This window comes from Ambystoma mexicanum, chromosome 5p (genome assembly GCF_040938575.1).
Source record: "Ambystoma mexicanum isolate Mex_15411 chromosome 5p, UKY_AmexF1_1, whole genome shotgun sequence".
Classification (NCBI taxonomy): domain Eukaryota; kingdom Metazoa; phylum Chordata; class Amphibia; order Caudata; family Ambystomatidae; genus Ambystoma; species Ambystoma mexicanum.
Window position 1 is genome coordinate 782,243,977 of NC_090930.1, and position 27,061 is coordinate 782,271,037.

General features: G+C 41.8%; 1 protein-coding gene across 2 annotated transcripts in view; it reads right to left on the reverse strand.

Annotated features, from left to right (window-relative positions):
* Positions 1 to 27,061, reverse strand: part of DCLK3 (doublecortin like kinase 3) — a 312,584-nt gene that overhangs the window by 84,024 nt on the left and 201,499 nt on the right. The window contains exon 4 of one of the 2 annotated variants that reach the window (XM_069613196.1): positions 11,261 to 11,428. The exons of the other annotated variant lie outside the window; for it this stretch is intronic. Within the exon in view, the coding sequence (XP_069469297.1) occupies positions 11,261 to 11,428 (168 nt within the window). The remainder of the gene's footprint in view (positions 1 to 11,260; positions 11,429 to 27,061) is intronic. 2 annotated transcript variants of the gene reach the window in all.

Sequence of the window (27,061 nt, forward strand, 5' to 3'; positions counted from 1 at the left end):
TACCAGGCCAGACAGCCTCGCCATGCTTTTCTACGATCTCAGCTTATTCTTGCTGTGACACAGCTCTCGCCTTTTTCTGTCCATGGGTCCTGGCTTACTAAAATAATTAATGACACCGATGTCCAGCTTCTATACAATGGTGGCTTCGCTTGCAGTCTATTCACTACGTATAGCCAGCTTCTATGATCACTTAGTCTACTTGTGTTTCAGCATCTGTGCAGTTATTAAATGGCTTGTATTTTCTGTAGCACTTTGCACACGTGCAATCTTCTTTTCGCATATGAAAGTTTACTTGATTCTTAACTTCATCATCCGTTTCCGCAAGATCTATAGATTCTCTTCAGCCAGTATCCTCAGTGCGTCATGTTCGTCTCTTGTGACGTCACCAACTCCTCATTTTGCTCCTTTTCATATTCCTTCAGGGAGTTCCTCCCTCAGATGATCATCTCTTCAGGGATACATTTGATAGGGTTTTCTCAGAGGATACCTTCTTTCGAATGCTCGCCTTGGTATGGTCACAACAGCTGGTGCCAAACATGGCACAATCCCAGGTTTCCAACATATAGGAGGTAGGGGGGTGGGATTTCCTGAAGAGGCATTTAACTGCTCCTCTACACCTTTCTTGTTTTTTCTGTTTTAATTCACAAGTCAAGGTTAAAACCACAAGCTTGGCCTCGCCTCCCCAACTCTGTCGTTCACCCGGCAGGGTCGCTGGAGGCCTTGAAACTAAATGCAGTCTTCTTGTCTGGAATATGGCCTTCTCAGCGTATCTTTCACGGCTCTTTGGAGGCAATGACCTCCTGCAGGGATCTCCTGGGTTTCTCTACCCTTTGCTCTCATGCCTCCACCTTTTATCTGTGTGGTGAGAGCTACTGGGTATCAGATGGATGCAATTAAAGTCAAGTTTCTGACTTTGCTTGACCAGATTAGCGGGACATGTCCAATGAGATGTGTAAGGGTTTGCCTCTTTACTCTCAGTCGCCATCTTCCTCGGCCCAGTGTTTGTGTAGAAAAGGGGGGGGAATTGGGATGTTGGAGGATTCTATAAAATTGGATGGGTCATGGGTATGGGAAAGGGGGTAATACTGTGTCTCACCATCGGCTGCCTCACCCCCACTCCACGAAGACCCCTCACCCATGTGATCCTCCCGCACTGGTCCACCCTCAGGAACTGGATCCAAAAGCGTTGGCTGTATCCTGGCCACCTGGATGACAAGTTCCTGAGGAATAGCGGATGAGCCACCCTTTGGTTTCTCACAACTTGCACACCCTCAAGCCTCATCTGTAGGCAGCACCTCTGTTACCGTAAGGTTTTCTTCGCAGTTATAGTGAGATTTATGTCCTCAGCAGAGCAGCAATTGATTATCTTCAGGGGGAATGTCAGAAAGAAGTGTTTCCTGCCCTCTACACTGTGGCGGTACGAGTTACCATTGAGGTCAGATTAGAAGTGCTCAAAGCCTCCGCTGATTAAATCTGGTGTGAAAGGCAGAGAATTGTGCCTATTGTGGAACCTCCTAATATGCATGCTTGCCCTGCCTCTTCAGAGAAGCCAAGGCAACACCCTACCAGAGTGTTCACTCTCCCTGTACGACCTGGCTGGGACCAGTGCACCTAGAAATAAAAATTACCTGTTGGCAGCAGACCTGAAATCCTCCAGCTTTGCTTTAGTTTAAAGCACTAACATAACATACCCCAATGTTGTATGGTCATTTTGTAGCCTGTAGAGTGACTTTTCAGTAGTGAACAGTTCAAGGCAGATAGTTTTACGTATCCCACCTTTTGCATACATACACCCCGCTCTTACAGAGGGTACAACGTCCTTTCATCGCAGGATGTTTTTTCGCAAGGTTTTTTACTGCACATTTTTTATCGAAAAAAACCATCACATTTTTTTGGGGGGGGTTAAAAAATTATATATATTTTTTTTTTTTATTTGATTAAAGTGTTTTTTGGTTAATTAAAACCTTATACACTACAAAAATATTATATCAACCAAACACAGTTACATATTACACATAAAAAAAGCATACATCATATTACTCGCTTCCAAATATAAAAGGCTGCCCCAATAAAAACCTTAATCTCTCCATCATAAATAACTGACCAAAATTGGTCAGATTCAATCCTTCGCATATCCTCTACAAAATTTGCATACCCTTTGAAATAACATTCCCTTAATTTGGTGCATGAAGTTAGAATATGTCTTGCTGTCTCCACCTCTATATTACAGTGCCTACACAATCTTTCTGCACAGGGAATTTTTGTTCTTGCCTCAATAATATCATTACACGGGAGGATGTTCAAACGTAGTTGCAAGATAAATCTTCTCAAAGCTCTGCTTCCCGTGTTTAGCAGATATTGTCTTGGGGTGGCAGGTTTGAGGCCTTGGAGAGCATAAACAGAGTATCTGGACTTATTATAAAGATAAGATTGATTTTCACACAGATCCCAAATAAAAGCTTTATCTTTAAGACTTTTCTTAATACACATTCTGTTATCTTTTCCCATGAATTCATTATAGCCAAGGGCTTCCAGAAAAGATAATGCTATTTTTTGAAGATTTAGCATATGGGAATTCTTAAATCTGCCTTCACTTTTATTTTGTCTTATAAGGTTAAGCAGACTTCCTTCATCCCCATCCCCTGAGATTATTCTAAAATAGAGTTTGCAACATTCGAATTTTCCACAGAGTCAAGAGGGATATGAGCCCCAGTTCGCACCTTATAGCTTGTATTGGTACTGAATTGGGGAGTCCTAGGGCTGGTCTCCAGATCTTCCCTTCAAGTAGGTGTAGTTTACTCAGATATTTACTTTCTACTGTTTTTACTGTTCTACTGTTTTACTTTCTACCAGCGCATACAGAATACCAAGTATAATGCATCTTTTGTATATCTCAAGTAAACCTTCGATTGAGTGGCCGCCTTTACTGGTCATATATTTCCTTATGACTTTCCATTTCTTTAGTACTTTTAGATTAACCGCCTCCTGGAAAAAATGTATGCAGGGATTGCTCAGAATAGGCATCCCCAAATAAGGATAGGCCTCAACAACCTCCAGTTTAATAGAGTTCATCTGCCATCTTGAGGAAAGTTTTTTCTTTTCTAACTTTGTAGCTCCGAATACCATTACCTTAGTCTTATTAATATTAATACTAAGGTTATTCGCTTCAGAGTAAGCTAGTAGGCCATTCAACATTCTTTGCAGCCCTATCGGAGTCTTATCCAAGAGGACGGTATCATCTGCATACATAAGGCCACATATGGGTTTCCCCGCCACTATTGGTGGGAAGTTATTTATGATGGTAAAGCTTTCCCACATATCTGAAACATACAAGTTATACAATATAGGCGATGTGACACATCTCTGCTTCAGTCCAGTATTAGTAGCGATCTCAGGTGATAACATCCCTCCTTTGCCCAAACATATGGAGACAGTAGTTTCCCTATACATTTCTTCCAAAAAATGCAGAATTTTGGGGCAGATCTTTTTCTCTCTTAATTTCTTCCACAAAAGTCCCCTATTAACACTGTCAAAGGCTTTCGAATAATCAACGAAACACACATATAGTTTTTCCCCCTTATCCTTAGACCCTGCTATAATGTGTTTCAACATTATTAGATTATCAAGGGTGCTATATCCTTTGCGGAAGCCAGTTTGGAGAGCAGACAGAAGACCCTTTTCCTCTATCCAGTTATTTAAGCTGTCAACTAACAGGGAGCAGAAGATCTTACAGCTACTGTCTGCCATGGCCAGCAATCTATAATTATCGGGCAATTTTCTGTCCCCTTTTTTAAAAATAGGGACTACTATAGCTTTCCTCCAGCTATCCGGTATGCGGCCTGTCTCCCATATACCAGTGAATAGCTGGAGCAAAGTCACTGCCCATTTCATGGGATTTTGTTTTATGACAGCATTAGCTAACCCGTCTGGGCCGGGGGCACGTGATGATTTCATTTTAGAGATCACTTTAATAATGTCCAGAATACCAAAGGGAAATGTATTATAGCTGTATGGATTTATACCAGTAGGAATAGCAGACATATCACTAATCTTGAAGTAGAGATCAGTAATGTACTGCTTCCAAGCCTCCTGGCTCACATTAGTATTTTCCCTACAATCTTCCTCCATCAAGAATTGTCGATATAAGTACCAACATTTTTTTGAGTCATGGGTTTTACATATCTTATATAAACACCTCCAATTAACATTATTAGTACTATACTTATAATCCTTTAGCCAGTTTTTATATTGTGTCTTTATATTACTGATTCTCTTACTTCTCTCTTCGTCATCTAAGTCACATGTCTGCTTTAGTTTACGAATCTCACCCATCATTTCTTTTTTCCTGTCATAAATCACTTGATCAAATTTGTGGGAATGGTTTTTTCCCTTTTTATTTTTCACAATAAGGTTGCTGTTTGTCCTCCGTATTATTCCCAACAAATTCGTTATCAGATTGAGGCCGTTACGTGCAATATCCTGACCATAAATGATCAGGCGATCAAACAGCTCATTAAAGATAATTACATTTTTATCCGACCAAGTGATCCTGTTTCCACCTGCAGAAAATTGAATATCCATCACATTGCCCACATCCCAACTTTGCTTTTTCGGGCCATTAAAAAATTTACCCCTGATGGGTGTATGGTCACTCAAAGTGGTATCTATGTGTTCAAAATAGATCATAGATTGGGTTAGTTTTTTTATTTACAAACATATAGTCTAACCTATAGCCTACCTTCCCATTTGTCCAGGTTGCCCCAGTACCTGGCCCTATATTAGGTTCCAAATATTCTAACCCCCAACTAAACATAAGGTTCATCCACCGGCATCCCTGCACAAACTGGGTATTTAACCCATCAACCAGGTTGCCCTCCTGTGTTTCCAATGATGCAGTAATGACCGTTTCGTCCCACAATTCTTTGCACCTATTCATCTCCCTTACAACAGAGTCACAGTGGGCGTTAAAATCACCCACTATACAAATTTCGGACTGAGGAGAATCCAGGGTCCAGCTTTCAATAGTATGGTTTAGAAACTCCCCAATCTCCTGAACATCATCCCCCCCCCTGGTTGAGAGTAGATGTTAATGAGAAGGAGGTTCCTTGATAACCTTCCCCTATCTATGATTGCACACATAACATTAGGTAAGTTCCCATGCTTCTCATAAGGTTTAAATGAGAGATGGTTTTTTGCCCCAATACATAGCCCTCCATACGGCCGGCCCTTTTCACCTTTGGAAGCAGCGTTACTCCAGATATTATATCCATCAAGTAGAATTTCCCCAGTTACCCAAGTTTCTTGTAAAGCAAAAACATCACTCTCCAACAACAATTGGATACCATCCTTGTGTAGTAGGGAATTAAAGCCTCTACTATTCCAAGAGAGGAGATTGAATTCATTAATACATACCTCATCTCAATTCTGAGTAGTAGTATTTCCCTCCAAAGAATTTACTTCTACGTTTTTATTTCTTGGTTCCATAGTAGTAGGTAGAGCTCCCACCAAATCCATGTTTTTATCATTCCGATCATTATGAATTGCGGAATGGCATATCACAATTTCATAGTTATTGCCCCATACTCCATTAGAGTATTCCCTTATGAGGTCAACAAAAACTGCAGATCTAAATTGGACAATGACCCAGTTTTCCCAGCTTCCATATTCCGGCAGGATAATAGATTCAATATCCCCTGAATTAATATTTTGTAACTGTGGAATGTGTGACAGTTTATTCAGTAACCAAGCCCGATTTAAAAATGGGCTTTCATCAACAGTGGATTTTTCTATGATTTTAATACTTTTCCCCACTATAAGTAGGGGTTCTTCATTTATTCCCACAAAATTTGCCATACTTGTTTTTTGGTTACTATGCATGGCCAATCGTTCCATCTCTTTGATATATATTTCCCTCTCCCTTTTTGTGAGAGGCATAATATTGTTATTATATGGAATTTCAACATATTTAAAATTATTTTCTATAGGTACCATGTCTTCACATTCACTTTCCTCTATTGTATTATCCTTACCCTTTAGCCAGTTTTCTAGTCCCTTACTTTTAATTACCACTTTTTTCCCTTCATCCGACTTCCGCTGATGTTCAATAATTTCATAGTGGTTCCCCACTTCTACGCATTCAGAGTCTAAAGGGGCGGTATTTGCTAGAGCCAGGGAATTTTTTTTAACAATCTTAGTAGTTTTAGTCTTGTCCATCACCATCCTCTTACGGGTGGATTTTTTATTTTTTCTATTTCGCCTAGTACGCCTTGAGCTACCCTTATTTCTACCTCTCTCACACTAATACTAGTCTTATCAGTCGAGTTTTCCCTTGAATTAAGTTGTTCCATATGGGAAGTATTAGTCTGTACAGTGGTAATCTCATTTTCTTTTCAACCACCAAAACCAACTCACTCAAGTCTCCTAACACCTCATTAGACCCCACGGTATGCCTTTTACCCTTTTTAAAATCATTTCCACAGTATTCCTCTATCATAATCCCAAGTGATCTGGTATTATCAATATTCTGTAGTACCAATGATTTTGTGTCACTCTGTTCTTTAAGCAATTTAGTACAAATGGTCAAGAGGACATCCATCATGGTAGTTAAGGCATCCATTTTCTCACCAGATTTAAGTGAGTTTTCACTTACCCTACTTCTATCACTGTTAACAGAAATTTCAGAATGGTTACCCATAGAATTATAAGACTCATCGCTCGAATTAAGTTCCTCTTCTCTCTGGGCAAATTTATCCAAATCTGGGGAAGCTGACAGATTTGTACCGATAATATTATTCATATCGGTATCCTCTACTGCAGAAATTTCCAGATTTGTTCCCGTTCCCATAGATTGACGCCTGAATTTATGTACTAATGTCAACAGCGAATTATTATCAATCATAGAGCTATTAGAGGGAAGAGGGGGAGGTAATACATTATCAATCCTCAAGCTATTAGAGGAGGAAGGGGGGGGGAATACATTGTCAGGTACCGTTACTTTTTCTTTTATGGTAAAGAAGCTGAGTATCTTAGGTTGTTCTAATACGCCTTTAGTCTCACAAATAGGCTCATTCTTACTTCCCTTTTTTAGTTTTTTCCCTTTACCAGGCTTCTGGGTTCCTAATTTAATATTAGATGTGGATACGCTTTTCTTCCCCTTTTTAGATCTCAAATTATGTGAGCATGAACTTTGGGCCATGTTAATAGAGCGTTAGGGGGGATATATATAAATAAGATATGAAAAGGAGTAACTATTAATCCCTAAGGAGACGAATCACCCAAAAATTAAATCAATCCTATCCCAAGTAAATCTATAATAAATGTACCTAGGACCTAATCAATTCAGTAGTTAAAATACACTCCGTTTCTTAAAATTAACAGGGGAGAAGAGACCTTCGCAGCCCCTGAGATAAATTAAACTAATATCAGGGATCAGCAGATAATAGAACTATAAAATGAGCAGCCAATACCATCAATTAGAATGGGAGCGAATAAAAACCAAAATTATACAATTTCGTAAGGAAAATAATTAATTTGTTTAGTTAAAATTATCGTCACAAGTCATATGATGATGAAAGTTAATGAATGGTTGAAGAGTAGAGTTAAAATGTCAATAATTGGAGTATCAAGGTACCAATCCAAAAGAACCACCCGGAATGGGAACGCCCGACAGCTTGAGGAGCGGCCTTAGTCCGACTCTCCCCCCCAGCCAGGTGATAACAATGTATATTTCACTGAGATATCTGGTTTGCTTACTTAGGATCCTGTATATTAATCTTCCTTCAGCAGCATCGGCACAACACGCACAACAGCCGTATAACAGCCAGAGGGCTTAACTCCACAGGGCTTTACGCCGCAAGGCTGGTTTAGGGTTGGTTTTAAGGCCCGGTGGATGTCACGTGATTCGTCACGTGAGGCTGCAGCGCCCCGCCTCCTCCAGGAAGCAGGCACCAGTGTAGCAAGAGCAGTGAGCTCGCAATGCTACTCGAGCGCAATGTTAGGCGGCAGAACGTTGGCGTTTAGAGATACGCTTTTACAGATTTCGGCAGCACACACCCCTCGGCTGGTTTAGGGTTGGTTTTAAGGCCCGGTGGATGTCACGTGATTCGTCACGTGAGGCTGCAGCGCCCCGCCTCCTCCAGGAAGCAGGCACCAGTGTAGCAAGAGCAGTGAGCTCGCAATGCTACTCGAGCGCAATGTTAGGCGGCAGAACGTTGGCGTTTAGAGATACGCTTTTACAGATTTCGGCAGCACACAAATTATATATATGGGATGTGGGTTTTTGGTAATAGATATAAACTGAACGGGAATGGGGGGTTGAAGGGGACCCCCAAAAATAAATGTTACAAAAATTCAATGGGTTTTTTCCGCTAAACATTTTGCGGTAAAAAACCCCACGAAAAAACATACCGCGATGAAATGACATGGAACCTTACAGATACCGTAAATGACTCCCAAAACATGGATCCCAGCATGCCAAACCCCAGATTATTATTTTAAAAAATGATATGGAATGTAACAGCATGTTTGAAGACAATATTAGTGAGAACCAAGCTGCCATGGGGTGGGATTTGGATATGCATCCCACCAGTGTCAACCATAATGTAATCAGGGAGTGTTCAGAGAGCAGTCGAGGCAGTTGGGAGATGTTATAACCTAGTCTATCCTGGAGTGCATACATTTCCCTAAAGAGCAGAAAGAGTTCTCCTACACCACAAGATGAAGAGTTTAGCAAGTGTCTAACAGGCCAAGGTGAGTATATGGAGAACTTCCCTTGCTTGCGTCAAAGTCACACGACTAGTACCTGAGCTTTCAGTGACTGTCAAGTATGATATTAAAATCATTGTCTCAAATGAAAAATGCACTCAGAAATGTGTGATATCTGTTCATCAGATCAACAAAGAAGACAGGGGTATCAATGGTCGGGTCGTAGACATTAATTAACAAGTGTCAGAGGGATTTCCAGAATAGTAACTGAGACTATTGAAAATCTTAAATCTTGATCCATCACTACTACCCAAGGGTGAAAAGAATTGGAAGAATATGAAGTGAAAAATGTGGTCTTTCCTGGCCCTTTAATGTGGGAATCCTGAAGCATGGCTATTTTAGTGCCCTGCCTCTCCACATATGCTACAGTATTTCTGAACTTGGCAGTGTTAGTCAACACATGGACACTCTATCAGAGCAGCATTAAAAAGATTAGGAGAATAAGTGGGGCTACTGCACAGATATCACCTACAGGATTCGTGCATACATGTATGCTGTATAGACTTTTACCTTTCAACCCAACACACTTAGCACATTTCAGTAAGCCCCTCCCACACATGCACTGCCAACCCTCAATATACAGTGAGTTAATCACCCCCTTTCTCCAATCAAGAGGCAATACTGCAATACAAAATCCAATCAGGCCATCGGCAAGGGGTGCCAATAGAGGGCAATGATAAATTACTGCCACATGATCACAGCCACAAGAACCATCAGGACTAACTATGTATTACATGATATGAGTGCTCCATTACACTAGGAAGTCCCATGTGTAGTACACTTGCAGGCATACAGAGACCATCCCCATTTATACACAACATCAATCGGCAGCCTGAAAGAGGAACCAGCCACCAGGTGGAAGACAAACAGGTTGAACAATTATGGGTGTTTGAAGATAGTAGGGACTCCAGGTCATTCGGTGCATTTATCAAGCAACCTAAGGAAATCACATCCCCACAAAAATATAGAGCATCTCATAGAGCCGCCATAAAATGGTTACGTACAAACATTTATTCAATTTTAAACAGTAGTAAGAAAAGGAAATTCAACCATTACTTGACAATTCCACACATGCACTGATGAAGCATGGTGTGAGTGAGGGGAAGATTGGGTCATCTGTTCCAGAAATGTAAGGGCATCTTCCAAAAGAATAAGTATAGCAGGGCGTTTGGAGTGGTGAGCATCAGAGAGAAAGTTGGAGACATGCATCAGTGTAGTCTCAGTGGAGCGTTTACTTTGGAAGTCAGCTTGAAGTGGATCTCCAACACCATTATCCGCTAGGTACTTAATGATCTGGTTGAAGGCCACCCGCTCAAGGAACTTTAAATGATGGGATGGGAGGAAAACTGTGCAATAGTTATCTGGGATGTATGGGTCAGCAGAGGGTCGCTTCAAATATTGGTACGACAGCTGCAGATTCGAAGGAGGAAGTGAAGAGTCCAAATTAGATATATGGATTAAAGATCTCAGAGAGATAAGGGCAGGCGATTGAAACTAACTCTTTGAGCTTGTGGTGAGCAAATGAATTGATGGGATGGTAAGATGGCTTAGCACTGCGAAGAATGGGTGCTAATTCAATTCAATAGGAGAGGTAGGAAATAAGTAGTCAAGAATGGGCAGTGGGAGAGGTGGTGGACAAAAGGAGGGTGAGGAGGGAGGGGTAGCAGGTGTATGAGAGTGAAATGAATTTTAGAGTAAAGTAGTGAGCAAAGTCAATAGCAGAAAGGGAGGAGGTGATGGATATTCCCCTGGGAGGTGCGAGCAGAGCTTGGACGGTAGTTGAGAGTTGGTGGGATGATTGCAAAGAGAGAAAATTAGGTTTGTGCAGTAGAAGGTTTTGGAAGAGTTCAGTGCAGAGACGAGGGCAGCAAGGGAATTTTTGTATCTTAGGAGTAGGGTCGGAGTCTATGATTTGTACCAGCATTATAGGTCACGAGGCATGTTAGATGTGATCCTGGCTGAGGAAGGTGTGAATGCGGAAGCAGGAGTGTTGGCCAAAGGTAGCCATAGGTGCATAAAGAAAGTCATAAAAGCATGGTTTCTGGGCGAGGCATGAAATGGGGAGTGGGACAGGATAGAGAATCTCACATATCAAGGAAAGAGGCAAGAGAGTCCAGCCTGAACTTCCTCTTAATCAGTGAAGATGGAAGAAGAGGAGTAGAGGGTGGAACATGCTCTGTGAATCAGGCCCGGTCTCTTTGCAGATCCCACGTGGTGTTGGGATCGTCAAATACAGTTAAACAGTTAAAGGCCTTTGGTTGGTATCAGAGGATGACACAATAAGTGGATTTAAAAAAAAAGAAAAGTTGACTCATAGACGTTACTGTATTTGATGGGCCTTTCACAGTGATTAAGTCAGTTTATTTGTATTCATGTTTACCAGTTAAGAGGAAATGTCTTTTTCCTGTAGTCTGTGGTATGAATGTACCAAAGAGCGTACATCGTGATAGAAATGGCAGATATGTTTGACATTTTTATTTTCAATGCTGTCTCTTACCATCTGAAATTCTGTCCCAGTAAGGCGAGGTAAATTCATATTCACCAAACTGTATGATTTGAAATAGCTCTTCCTGATCTCGCTCTGGGCTCCGGAAAGGAGGAAAACCACAAAGCAGGATGTAGAGGATGACACCGGTCGCCCACATGTCTACCTCCAGTCCATATCCTATGAGACAATAGAACCCAAACAAGTAACAGATATATCCCAGTAAGTAAATAGATCACAGTACTTCACGTTAGAAAATTTTCTTAACATACAGTGAGTTGGTCTGCATTAGTCTGCTCACAAAACATGTGAAAGCAGACCTGGTACAGTGGTAAAACTCACTAGGTCAGATTCACAAAGAGATGTTAACCCAGCCACAAACTGTGACTAGCACAGTTTGTGCTTCACCCACACATAAACTGCACACGCAGACTGATTCACACAAAACACTTCCCCAGAGGGTTAACTTTTGTACATGCAAATTTCAAGTTGTTTTCGAGGATTTATGGAAGTAGATTCATCTGCAGAGAAAGGAACTGCATGTGAACACACTCCGCTCCCTGTGAGTAACCTGCGAACACACACAGCTATGTGACTGGGTGGGCAACAAGGGAGTGAGTGCATCTCAAATTCCTGAAAAAATGTGCATATGGAAATTATTCTTGCAATGGATAGGGAAGCTAAATAAGGGACACGTCTACAAGTCCATATAGAGTTATGGGTCTACAACCTTTAGCTCTCCAGATGTTTTGGACTACAACTCATCAGCCCTAGCTAGCATAGTCAATGATAAGATATCATAGAAGCCGTCTGAAACATATGGAAAGCAGCAGGCTGCATACCCCTAGTAGTGCATGGTGATTTAAAAAAACAAATCACTTGCTACTTTTATCTCTGTTTGCAACCTGATCCTATTAGTAGTGGCATAAATAAGATTGGGAGTTGGGGCAAATGTGCCTATTTAAAATTGTTATCAATATTTTAGCTCAGGGGCAACGTGCTCATCTTGCAAGCAAGACGACGCAGAGCAGCACAGGTTCAACCCTGAGTACGCACTTAGAATTAATTTGTGCACACGCGGTATGTAGCGTGCACCCCTGCAGCAATCTGGTCACCCTACTCAGGTCAACGCCTTTCTATTTGACTCAGTGGTGGGATTGACAAAGTGACCTTGACACATTTTGAACGCGACCCTCTTTCCTTTTGTGTTACGCCTCTTGCCCTTTGAGTTTCAGGGCAAGAGTCATGGGGTTGGCTCCCACTTTGATGACCCAAAGATAAAGGCTGTTTGCCAGACCCTCCACGAAATAAGCAGCATTTAAGGATTCAAGCTTCTTCTTATGTATCAACCTTCTTTACTTTACTAGGAGCAAGAAACACCTGTTTTTCCAATAGCAGCCGGGGGAAATAATTAGTACATGAAACACACAAATGATCAGTCCAACTCAGTTTTCTACCAAAGAAACAGGCCACATCCCACCTAGCCTCTCCTCTTTCTTTTCTGCTCAAGGCTGTGAAGTAACATTTCCCTTCTTCTCTCTATTTATGGGCATGTTTGCAGTGCAGACAGTGTAGATTCTGTCATGCATGCATAGCTATCCTTTGAGAACTGTTGGCATGTAAAGTATTAGGTCTCTTCGTATGGAAGTACAGAGGGGGGCGCGGGAGAGAGATAGGGAGAGAGAGACAGAGAGAGAGAGAGATAGAGAGAGAGAGAGAGAGAGAGAGAGAGAGAGAGAGAGAGAGAGAGAGAGAGAGAGAGAGAGAGAGAGAGAGAGAGAGAGAGAGAGAGAGAGAGAGAGAGAGAGAGAGAGAGAGAGAGAGAGAGAGAGAGAGAGAGACTGTGTGTGTGTGTGAGCGCGCGTTTGTGTGTGTGTTTCAGATTAGGCATGGTTAGGGTTTAAAGGTCCCATGGAATGCATATCCATCACCTCAGGATAATACTCCTGGGGCTAAATTCACCTTCCATGCTTATGGGAAGGGCAACCAAGACTCTTGCATATCTGTTCAAGCATGCACAAGCGGACTGCTTGGACCCAGGAGACTTTATCTCACTAGACAGACCAACTAGAAGCCTGATGTGTTGAACGCAGAGTCAGGTTCCACACAGGGTGAGAGGGATCAAACTATGAAACATCCTTATGGCAGAGCTCTGGGGTCATCTGTGAACAAAACTGACTGTAAATCCACAACAGCCCTCATCAACCAATATCCTCCAACCTTGACTGCTGGAGAGTGTGAACATGGCTAGAAGTAATTGAGTACTGTACAATACCAGGGAGATGAAAAAACAGGTGTGTGTCTGTGTAATTTCAAGACGGTGTATATTTTTCAGTATACCAGTGTGGCGTGCTTTTTTTGGATGCATGTGTGCGGACTTACTGTATCTCTGTGCCAGCCAACTTCTCCTCCGTAGAGTTAAGCCTGAGAGCTCTGTTACACTATCTCCTTGTGAGAGGGCTTCCCTTTACAGTTGGATGCTTGTATCCTGCCTTAAAGTTAGTGGTTGTACAGCTCTCAGAAGCGGACTGTACAAAAACCGCCTTATCATAGGCTTTCTTTCCTGGATGTGTGCACAACTGAGCTCTTCCGAGACTGATGATTTGGCAGCCGTGATCACTCAGTTGTTTCGACAATGGAAGCCATAGTAGAACTCTGTTGATGGTTAGATCATATGAAGGCCTGGGACAGGAAAGTCATCTAGGTTCTTCACTGAATTGGACGTCAAATGCAACCAAATGAGGCTGGGGAGTAGGTGGTGTGGATATCCCGGGTGACAGAAAAGGGTAAGCTCACATGCTAGACCTGCCAGGAACTGTTAGTAGGGCCATGCTTGATCCATTGACGGACCTGTGACAAGGTGCATTGGAAGTATTTATGAACATAAATATAAATCTGATTTCATTTCCTGAAATGTCAGATTATGGTTCAAGCAGAGTACCTTCCAATTTTGGTGTACATAGTAGCGCTTTTGAAGTCAATTAATCATGCAGGCCACAGGGACCTGTAATACTTAACTGGTTGATTACATGGTGGGTCTGTGCTTAAACAGTCTATTTGTGTCCTCTTTCATTTGGGAAATGACCCAATTTTCCCTCTGGAGACTGCACCCAGCGGTAGCATTAGGGGAGCATGCCTGCAATCATGGGGGTTGGAAAGAGGTTATGTGCTTCCACTTAATAATAGTTTTCTGGGTGATTACCCAGGTCAGGTGACAGAAGACTCAATGATCAGCATGCTTATATGTGCAAATAATGACATTTCATCTTCATTGTAGGATCTGCCCAAGTAAGGGAAAGCCTATAGGTCAATATGTATAGAACACATTTTCAGGACATGGTTATATCACAGGTTTCCCTGCTGTTAGGCCCTGCCCATGTGTTTCAACAGCTCATGTGAATTAGGCTGTACCCTGCAACGATAGGCATCAACAAAGTGCTGCATTTGTCCTTGCAATGGGGGCATCAACAAGGAGCTTGGAATGCTCTGTAAGGCCACTATTTTTATTTGCCTGAACTGCTGTGATAGATTCTGAGATGTGAGGAGTCTGAACATCATAAATTAAACATGTTTGTCTGTCCCACCCCTCTAGAGTGGCACCCTCTGTTGGCCTCACTCCCACTGTTACACCACACGTTACCCAACCTCAATTATACTTTCCTCAGATTGCCAGAAGATCTGTTCTCCTCACTGTTTGCAAGCTTGCACCGCTTTCCAATGAAACAATAGAGCCCTTACCAGAGGGCACCATTATGTGGTAGGTTACAGCTGTTACTGTTACTCTAACAAGGGTAAAGGTCACCTAGCACTATTAGAGTTTGAGCAGGGTGGAAAAAGGGCAACTTTACCTGGGGCTTCCTGTAACACAACTTTTCCATGTCTCATTTACTATTGCCCAGTGTGTGCATATCACAAAGGGAACTTTGGAATGCAACTTTTATAGGTGTTTACAGCCTCCATTCCAAGTTTGCTGATTTGCTCTAGAAGAGCAAAGGGGGGGGCTAAAATGCAGGCTTCTACTACACTTACAGCCTGCATTCCACACTCTCTGATTGTCTAAAGAGAAGAAAACATGTTCTAATGAGGCGTCAGAGCCGCACCAGAGAACTCTATTGTGGGATAGGTGAGCGCCACCCACGCAAGTGGTTCCAAGCCAAAGGAAACGATTTCTAATGATTGCCTTTAGCCATTCAGTGTTGACTTGGTAGTCTCATTACAACTACAATTACTTTTTAACCTAACATTTGTTTTATTTTTGTGGTCGTGTAAAACAAGGTTCAGTTACTGTTTTTATGTATATGAACATTGCATGGATTTTATGGATTGCGCTGTATTTTTGTGGCTGAAGCCAAAATATACATATGATTGGTTGATTGATTGCAAATGTCGCCTGGCACAAAATAGAGCCTGATGGTAAGGCTCTAATAGTATTAGATCGTGTGCATGGGGAAAGGGCAGGACATACCTTGGGCTTCCTGTGACAGAGCTAGTCCATGCCCCCTTTCCCAGTGCCCAAAATGTACACAACACAAAAGGAACCTTGGAATGCTGCTTTTACAGGTGTACTCCTCAAATCCAAGCTTGCAAATTGGCCATTGCATACTTGTCAACTCTACCGATTTAGGCGGTAGGATACCGCTTTTTAAGCAGTCCTACTGCATACCGATTTAGTGGCAACAAATACCGGTTCTTTTTTTTTTTTAAATATTCTTTTTAAAAATGTTTTTTTTGGCCTGGATTTAGCAGCCTGTTCAGCCATGGTTGCAGGGTGCGCAAGTACACAGAATCCGAGGAACGTGCTTCAGTGGGATTGTGTCCAAGCTGCTGCTTTTATAATGGTGTGTTCTTACAGGCAGCAGTTAGCAAACCAGTGCGCCAGTGCAACCTCCCCAGACTGTCAGCGGTGCCTGTGAGATCCGCTCCAGCACTTCTGGATATCAACAGCCACATGGTTCACCGTACCTCAGCTCACTGGTGACAGTCATCTACATGCTTGGGCGAGCCGCTGAAGCAATGGCGAGCCACTCCTCCTAATGAGTTCTGTCAGGTGTGAGCTTGCCTCAGGAGCCGGGGGAAACCACACGTTTCAGCCCTGCCGTGTGCGAGTCTCTCCACTTCCACCCGCCTGCAAGTGCAATATGCTATTTCTTCTACGTAGCTGCACAACGCAGTGCTCCTCTCTCTGGCACCTGCTACATACTTGCCAACCCTACCGATTTAGGCGGTAGGATAACCCTTTTTAAGCAGTACTACCGCCTACCGATTTAGTGGCAACAAATACCAATTTTTGTCAACTTTTCTGAAACTTTAAGATTCCTACAGATTTTTGGTCACAGAATGTTGGCATGTATGCCATTGAGCTGGAGGCAGTGAAAGTAACAAAGGAGAAGAATGGAATACCAGCTCCTACTGGTGGTTAAAGCCTGCATTCCACACTTGCTGATTCTCTAAAGAGAAGCAAACATGTTCTAATGCTTCGTACCGTTAGTTTGTATAAATGTGTATTAGAAGTAGAAGGTCTCTTCCTGATTGGCTGATTGGTATGTACAGATTAACCTTTACTTTGGCAGGCTGACCTTGGTCAGCCACCCAAGTATTGGGAAATGCTTTCTAAAAGGGAGTCTACTAAATATTTGTAAGACTAATACAGGCTCCTGGGGTGATTATTCATCAAATTATAGAATATTTTGTCAGGGCTGTTCAAGAACTTGGGAAAAATGTGCTCCTGATACTCCATCAGATACCTTGCATTTAAACAGCTGGTGAAAGTCTTTAAACAATTTTCAGCTTTGGTAAAAACACAAACGGCCTGAAATTAGATACCTTATTAGAACAAGTGAAACATGGTGACATTGGTAAAATTAAAAAGCCAAAGGGATCAACAAGTGTAGTAGTCTGGGAAGGTCCACTTGATACCTCGACACCTGTTAAACAACACTCTTTAATGAATACCTATAAGATCCATTAGGAAATAGAGATAAGGAAAGGAAATGTGATGCAAGGAGCCTCAGATAAAGAGACGGTTGACCAGATGAGGAATAGTAAATCAAGTCAATGAGGGTTAAAACAAGAATAAAGCTCAGTGAGGCAGGCAATAGTCTACAAGCAGAATAATGGAAAAAATAAAAAGAGTCTAAAAAATCAACAACTGGCGCAAAGTGGGGGAAAGAAACAAAGTTGCAAGGAATTGAGAACCATAAGAGCTTCTCAATCAATGAGTCTAATTATAAATGAGAAGTTGCTACCTGTAAACCTTTATTACAGTGCTAAACTAATTACTTTAATATTGAGTGTATCCTGCTTGGCTGCTTGAATATTTTTAGTAATATTTCCAGTGTCTACTTAAAAAATGGGCCCTCACCGATTTTAATTGTAAATATTTTTGATGCTATTTTATCTAATTTATCAAATTTGATAGATTTCAACCTGGTAGCCAAGTAGTATAGTAAACTCACTGGTACATGTATTGGTTTATAGGCATTGTGAGGCGACGGCGAGGAACTTTGGAACTGCGTTGAAATATGCTCTGTAACTAAATTATACACTTGCACTCGTAATTTGGATTGTAACTTTCTGTATATATGTACGGATATATGTATAGGTGTATTTTTATCATTAGAAATTGATGTGTTTGTAAAAATTCTTTGAACTCTATACAAATAAATAAATAATAATAAAGGAGAAATGCATTGATTTGAAATAGAAAAAAGAAGAAGAAACGAAAAAAGCAAAAAGGCATACAGAGTCAAGCTATAAGACTTATGTGGGAACACCAGAAATCCAAGGAACAATTTAAAGAATCTGTTCAAGAGCTCTCTGTAAATGATTCTAAAGAAAAGTCCTCCTTTAAAGAATCAGCAGTCTCCAAACCATAACAAAGTGATATTAAAGCAGAGAAAAATGAGGAAATTGTGCAGAGCAAAATCAAGCATTCAGAAAAGAATGTATCCTCTAATCATACAATTAAAGTGGTAGGCTCAAAAAACGGTTATCACAGAGTGGTGTCATCAAATGAGAAGAATGAGGGGGAGATTGCTTCATTGAACTAACCAGATCTCCCCATTTAAGTGTATGGTATGCATCCCTCCATTAAGCACGGACGGGCTGGAAAGAGAGTGTAGGCCATTGCCCCACAGGCTGGCTAGTTGGGCTGTTGCTCCCGGGGCCAGTACTGCAACATGTTACAAAAAAATATTGAAAAAAAGTAAATCCTTTGGAATCTAGCCTGTCTCGAAGGAACTGTGTAGTGAAAGGCCTGCTTGACTTCTGTGTACATTGGATGAGGAAGTTGTTTTGAATTCAGGAATGTAGCAGATGTTCCTAGTTGTCCCCCAGCATTTGGGCCTCTACAGTGAGTGAGAGGAAGAAGAGCCTAAGCAATATATTCATACCGCCAAGCAATAATGTAAACATTTAAATGGCAGATTCTGTGATCCCAAATGGCAATGTCTGCGCCATTGCGGCACATACACTATTGTTCTAGCACACTCCTCAACAGCTTATCAGGACACCTAACTGCCAAGAAAGTAAGAGTTTATATTGCATTAGAGTTTGCTCTCAGTTTCATTCTGTAAAAATGTTTCCCCTATCCTCTGGTGAATTTCTTTATCACTGGTGAGTTCATTACAAAGAGAGTTTAATAGCACCCTGAATAGCACTGGTGAATATTACTATGTGGTGGTTATTGAAAAGGCTGTTAGATTGTTAGTTTAATTCACTTTTATGCACAATTGAAAAACACGCACAGAAAGATGTGCCATTCAGGTTTTATTTATCAGTAGACTACAAACTAAGGGAGTCATTGAGAGTTGGGCAAATCTTTTTATGAAATACGGCCAGTTACCACCTCTGCTAGTGGTAGTTCTGAATAATCCACCCAATTTAGAGTTTACCCCTGGCACGGTTGGTATTTCTTGAATACCTAAAGATGTATTTCAGGAATAGCACCTCTGCCGGTGGCAACATAAAAAGGTGCTGTGAAGGTGGAAATTGACTATGTACAGAAGTGGCTTGCTCAAACCACTACTGTACATTTGGATACACAAATAGCTCAGTTCTGACCCTTTTATGCATTACATGGATACGGTGGTGAGGGGGGCATCAAAGATGCACAACATTTCAATTTCACCCCCTTTACCATGTCACTTTATAAAACCTTGTGTCACTGTAACCTGGCACCTGGCACTTGAAGGAAGTGCCTGGTGCCAGGTTTTTAAAAAATTGGGCCCATTTGGATTTTTAGATGCACCTCTCAGGTGGAGAAAAAAAGATGTAGATATTTGTTAGCTAATCCACCTCAAACTCTGAATCTGGTATTCCAAAAGAATACCATTGGTGGTATTTGATCAACCCTGAACTGGGCGGATACTAAAATTGACACTATGTGCCCCATGCCACCGATTGTACTGTTACCACCCAACTCTGAATGACCTCTAAATTTGATAATTATTCATTGTATTGTCGAGAAAACATTTATGTGACACTGAAAGACACTCATGCAAATCCACAAGACATTGGCATATATGGATGCATAGTCACGTGAACACAGATATATCCCTCCACATATTCTTGACATTTTCTAAAATGCACTCAAACACATACATGACACCTTCCTTGAAAATATCAATAACGATAATAGGACACTCTTACACCCTCTTTAGGACCAGATCCAGGCGGATGCCTTTCACGGTTTCCTTTGCTACCATAAATAATAAGAAATATGCAACTGCCATTCCAAGAAAGTGCAACTTGGGAGCACAATAAAAAATAAGTCCCCTCAGTGGCTTTTTCTCTGTGTTAACCAAGTGCAGTACCAGCAAGAGCGATGGTCCTCTTTGTTGTGCCCAGCCCAGACTAACTAGTAAATCAAGGTGATCTACAGTCTACGTGTGAGCCAGGTCAATGGAAGGGGTGGCTGACGAGGAATTGGTGACTGAGCAATGTGAGCAAGAGAAGGGAGTGTGCACGAGGTAATGGAAGGAGAGTGAGTTAAGGGATGGCGCAAAAGGGGAACAGAGATCTGCAAGTTAATTGTAAGGAAGTGGGTGAACGATCGTCAATGATGTGGTGCAAGGGAAGGACACCAGGGGAAGATTTCTAAGTTATATGTATGGGGGTTTGGATAAAAGGGCCACATATGCACCATAGAAATCTGGAAAGGTAAGTCACGGGACTGAGTGAATGTTGCTCAGATCTGTGCATGATCTGCATACCCCTGCATCCAATTGTGTGACTGACGTGTCTAGTTTTTCTTCTGTTGAAGTGATGGGTACTTGCTTTATGAACGTCTCTTATACTTTGTAAGGTTTGCATTATCATATGACCTGGTGCTTTGAAAGCAAGATTTATTGAACAGTGTACTGGTTTAGCCCGTGAGAAACAACTTTGCAGAAAGTGTTTTGTAGCTTATACTATTGAAAATGGAATTGATGATGAAGTCTCCCCTGTTGTTCAAATTGAAAACTGTGGAACCAGGATGCCAGGGTTCAAAGCCCCAACTTCAACACTTCACACATTAAGGGATCCGGAGCAAATCACTTTTCATCACTGTGCCTTATTTTCCTCAATTACCTGTAGAGAACATCTAATTTGGGTTTAAGATCTTTAGTGTTACTCCATAAGTAATGGTAGGGAGGCAGGATGTCAGGTGAGGGTGTTTTGCTGTGCCAGCTCGTATTTAGTGTTAAAGCTAAGCTCAACTATGGCTCGGTTCTACCAATGAATTCTCTAGCTTCCCCACCTCTTTACATTGTTTTTAAACTAAAGATGGGATGAGAGGAGAGGAGATGTAGCCTACTGTCAAATTGCAAACCGGAACACCAGGAAACGCCTGCTCAAATCTCAGCTTTCCCATTTCACCTAATTATAATATCCTTGTGACAACATTTTTCTATATTTGGTATGTGGGGGAAGGGTCCTGGGGCGCAGGTCTATAAGAAACCACAAACATAACTGAAAGATAGATTGTATAAAAGAAAAAGTAATGTCAATAATGCTTACTACATATTCTTGAGAATGCGTGGGCAGGGGAGAGGTTGGTGTTGAGTTTAGTTGTTATAAAAGTTGGAGCCGCTGTGTTGTGGGCTCCAGCCACTGCACCCCAAGGCAAAGGTTGCCACTGCAAATAAGGGCAATTGAGTCAAATGACATGGAGCACGTTCAATTGGTAAATGATTGGTTACTTCACATGGTAAACATCCATTGCAAGTCTGACACTATGGACATTTTAATTTTGACCACGTAGATAACTTTAGGTTAATGGGCTATAATGTGACACTATCTCATGTGGTGGAATGTTTGTTAGCAAAGACTTTTATTAGAAAAGGTTAAAAAAAAAAAAAGGAAAAACCTATCTATATTTCTATGAGAGGTTTCCCTACCTCAACTAAAACTCTAATGACTCTGTCAGGATGTCTTGTAATGAATAAAATCCACCGTCCTGTGTTCAAACCTATTTCCATCCCTTACACTAAGGAAGAACATGTGTCTTCTTGAGCCAGAAGAAGGTTTCTCTCGTTCTGGATATGGACCTTTTAGAGTTCATCTTGTGTGCGAAAATACAATGACTGTTTCTATAAACACAGTTCCAAGCATCAAAAGGGGGGAAAGCCTCTACCCTGATTTCTTTCTCCAAGACAAAACTGTAGCACCAAGTCTGGTGCACTACCCTTCCAGACCTGGCTGTCGCCCTTTAAAAATATCTCTTCCTTCGGCAATGGGTCCTTGACCTTTGGAGTCCGCTTTTTTCTCTTCTCCATATATATTACAAACCCCTCCTGGCTGTCTCTGACTTGCTCTGGGTCTCTGCCCTTTGATTATATATTTCTTTGCTGTTGTTTTTGGTCCCAGACCCGTGCGCTTTGCTTTGTGGGCCTCCCCCAACTTCATATGCTTCCCAGACCATGAGGGTTTGCTGATGTGGGGCTTCTATGGCTTTTCCACTCAAAATCCAACTGAACAGACCAGGTGTACTCTCGTGTCAGGCACTGTTCCACATAGGATGTGTTTTCATATCTATTCCTGTTTTTCTGATGTCTTTGTTATCCCTTTCCTTCCCCTGAGATATTGGCCTCTGCCTGGTGTCTCCTGAATTTTCTCTCTGTCTGATACTCTCAGGGTACCAGACCCTCTTGTGCCAGTCTTCCATGACACTTGGGTTACTCTCCAGCCAAATGTCTACTGGTGCAGCATATTCTTGTGTCATTGTATCCTTGCATTTCTCTTAGGTTCTCAAACCGTATTTTATCAGTCTCAATTTGCCTCGAGTCCCAGACTCCTTTATATTGGCATTCTGGGACACTTGGTTCACTCTCCTGCAAACTGTCAATGGATGTCATTTATATCTGTGTGCTTATCTCTATGTTGGGTCATTGACCCATGTTTCATCAGCCTCTCTACTTGGATACCAGGCCCTCCTTAGATTGCCCTCTTTTGGTTACCAGCCCCTCTCATGGACCCAGGCAGCACCTGTACCATGCTTTCGGGTCTCCGCTGTGTGGCGTCTTGCTAGGGCTCTTCTAGCTGTCTGTGTGTCCTTCCAGACCTCTTCTCGCAGCTCCCGCTGTCGTCCGTGTCCTTGCTTCAGTTTCGGTGGCTTGGGCTGCCCAGCTTCTCTCGATGAGGCGTCCCAAGTGCCTCACACACTTGGATGTGTTCTGCTTTCTGCTGGTCTGCTGGTCCTTGGCAGCCCTCCTAAGGACGATGACTCTGTTTCACCATCACGCCGGTCTGTAGCTACTCCCTGTGTCTCTTGATCTCCCGGGTTCAAACTTCGCTCTCTGTTCCTCAGGGTCAGGCTTAACAAAAAGTCTAGTCCTTCCTCTAACTTATATTTCAGGTAACCAATGGGCAGTCTCCAACAACTGGATTGCACCAGTATTTCTAGGTGACTTGGACTCCTCAACTGTATATAGGTAGATGTGTGGGGGACTATGGGTCATTTATTGGGGTGAAAGGAAGGAGGGGAGTGAAAGGAATGTAGGGAATATTGTGCTCTCCCAAGTTGATTGTTACTGATTCCATAGAAGGCATCCCTCCACCATGATATTTACACGTTGAGTACCACCCCCAGGGGCAATATCGAGTATCGGCCTCACCTCCCTGTTCTCATGGGAAGAGGCTTCCCCATAGAAGCAATGACAGTACCCTGGGATTCGTCACACAGTCAATCAAGTGAATTACTGTGGACGATCAGTGAATCTAGTCCAAATGTGGATAATAGTATGCAGAAACTGTGCCTTTGAGTACAAAATACAAGAGTTCTTGGATGGACGAGATAAGTGAAAGATATAAGACGAAAGTATTCGACCAAAATAGATTGGTGTTGTCTCCCATTTGTTTTTGCATATGAAAGCAATTTAGTATTGTGAAAGACTGGAAAGACATTGAGCTGCTATCATGGAATACTAGAGAATATGAACATTGGCTGGGAAGGAATTAAAATGTAAAAGAGATATTCAAATCTCATATTATACTTCCCCAAAAGGCGTGGTTGGTGGACCAAGAAAATAGAGATGGTATGCAAGTATTTTAAAATCCAGCACAAAAAGGCCTAAAAGGTAGAGCAAACGGAGGCCTGATATTCAAGGTATGACGTTCATTCATCACCAGGATTTCGTTCATGGAGTTTTATGCCGCAGATCTTTGGCTAAGAAAATCTAATCGAAAAATATGGGGTGGGGGAAAAGGGATATAAGTGATCGGGAGGTTTGGGGAATGGGTAGTAAAAAACTGGAAAAGGGGATTGGATGGGAACCCCCCAAATTAAAATATATAGCAATTCAATTTGTTTTTTACACCAAAAATCAGTGGCAAAAAACGATGGTGATGGAATGACATAGAACCATAATCACTCTACAAAATTCCCTAAGGATGGCAGCCATCACCATTCCAGTAATAACATCCAATGTACCGGCCATTCCTTTGACAAGAGAATGTTTGAAGGAATATAAGAACCTATTATGTATTAACAGATATGATCCATCACATACATTATGCACTTTAAAGTTCTTTGATATAGTAAATGAACTGTGACCTTGATGGGAGGAGGGTGCACTGGCATGTACTATACTTGTGTATGCTAACCCGGAGAACAAAAAAAAGGATCAGAGTCAGGAATATTAATGTCAAGATTTGTGGATAGTTGGGGGTTGTTGATGGCAAATGGTAGAAGTAAGGGGGACTGTCTAAGTCATTTTAGTGGAAGTTAGGAGAGTATTGAGCTCAATTTATTATATTTTTGTATCACATTTTATAGGGGTAGAAGTGATCTTGTTAGAAGCACTTGATACCTACTTGAGAAATCACCATATATTAGATTATAATGAAAAAGTCAAAGAGAGAGGATGATACCTGCATAGAACTAAAATTAAACAAAGAAGGTAACAGCATTAGATAGTCAAAGAAAAAAGTAAGTATTGAAATGACTTGATTAGAGCCCAGAATATCTCAGAACAAGTAAAGTGCATGGATATATCTGGGTGTACTATTATAGGTCCTTGTCAAATTGGGTATTAAAGCTGATCAAAGGCTTTAGACCTAAAAAAAATTAATGGACTGTTTTTGTGCAGAAAAATAAAAGGATAACTGAAGACAAAAGAATTTGAGAAACCAAAGGAAAATTTAAAAAATGAATGAACCTTTCGACTAGGAATTTTATTATAAGTCGGCAGGAATTAGACATACAAAACAGAAAAGCTAAACAGAAATTTAGAAACTGAAGAATGAACTACAAATGTAATAATATACAAGAAGGCTGTTAACATATGATGAGGGTAGCAAATAAAAAAGACGATAGCCTTTTGGAAAATCATTAATAAGATGAGCAATTATATTTTATTTGTATCGCGCTCATACACAAGTGTTTCAGTAAGGACATTGATGTAAGACAATTAAACAATATACCAATTGATAGATGGCAACAATTTATTTTTAAAAGAATTCTTGAAATGGAACAAATGAAAGACATCAAATGGATGCTTTCAAGTTGGTTCCTTGGAATATTTATATTTCAATAGAAACTAACAGGACACTTATTGCAAAGATGAAAGCATCTCTGACACCAGGACCAGATAGTCTTACAAATTACATTTTTAATGGTGATCCAGATATTTGGACAAGTATGTGAAACATTTATGTTCATATAATGATAAAAGAAAAGATAATCCTGAGTGCCTGGTTAGAGGCTATTTTAATGCCAATTCATAGAAATAGGAGCTATGAAGGATCCAAGAAACTCCAGTTGAATAGCCCTAATAGTTACCCCCAGCACTATGTCTAGCCTGTTAGAGGAGTTAAAAAAGTCAGTGAGGGGATTCCAAGATGGCCACCGAGATAGTTACATTGTAAGGAGAGAGCTCCTTCCTGCCACCCCTAAATGAAGATTAAATGGACCTGCCATCTACATAACAACCATCTGGGAGACCCTATCAGGACCCCACCGGAGGTGAAGGAAGTATCTACATTGTGGACGTCAGCAGATTAACACAAGAAACGGACGTCGATATGCTTGAGGCGTTGTCTGGGGCGTGGCACTCTTCACAGTGATCAGTTGCAATTGAGGGAGTCATGACGGGAGAGGTGCCCAAGAGAACCATTGTGTTGCATCAACATCGGCATGTTGGTCCAGTATTGCGGGCTACTTCCAAGATGGCGCCTAGTGTGCCATGTACTTCTCTAGTCTTTGGTCCTACTTCCATGCCGCGTCTTTCTACGCCTCGTTTTGATGCATTAAGATTACATGAGCTGTCTGGTGCAAAGACCCAGCGCATTGCTACTCCTGTAGAATACGCTCTGTGAGTTCGCTTCCAAGAGATATTCACCTCTTATGCCCCTTCCTGGCAAGCTTACTAACCTTCTCTCTTTTCGACTTCTCAGAGAATCAAACTACGCCCTCGCGTTCAATCCTCCTAGCTTCCTCTCTCCCACCGGCTTCCTGGGACCCGGTTCACTTCGGTAGGCTACGCCTTGTTTACATCTCACCACCGCTCTGCCATTACGTTTGTTCTGACTTTCTACTTTCTCGCCTTTCAGTCGCACTCCTTCCCTACTGAGCAACAAAAAAAACATCCTTGTCGAACTACTCATTCTCACTATTGCAGTAGGTAGGCAGAATTACTTTCTGTACATTTCTCATTTCGCTACGTGCACAATCTTACACAAAGTTCCGTTCCTCCCAGGTTGTTCCAATCTCACTTTAGTACAACGGTTCCTGACATAGGCACACCATTTATAGGGCTCTCGGTACGCAGTCTAATCTCCTCAAACATTCATTCCTTTTTCTCATCTTCACGCACACTTAACTATCTCTTTCTATCCCTCAGTCTGACCATATACCTAATTACCGGACACCAGACGAGGTCCCTCCCGGACAGCTGTACTAGACGTCTTTGCTGAAGCCATTGCATTCAGAGTCAAGGCAGTTTCACTGCACGCTCTGCTACAGCACACGCAGACTGGGGTTAGACAGAAAAGTTCCAGATCCAGGGTTTTTCTTCCCCTATATGGTTTTCCCTGGGACGCTTGTTCTTCCACGATCTGTATAGATTTAATAGACTCAGGAGGGTGCAAGGATCTCAGGAAGCCTCTCACTTTCAACTTGTGGTTGCATCTGGAGCGGGTTAGTGCTGGCAACTTTCAGTTTTCTTACTTGTTTGACAAGATTAGTTTACAGATAGCGACACCCGAATTCAAGTTGCCTGCGCCAGCATGGATCAGATGCAACAGCTGGTAGCAGCTGTACAGTCTTTGACCCAAGAGGTACAAGGACTCAAGCAAGAGAATGCCTTCTTAAGACAGCAGATTGCCCATAATCCT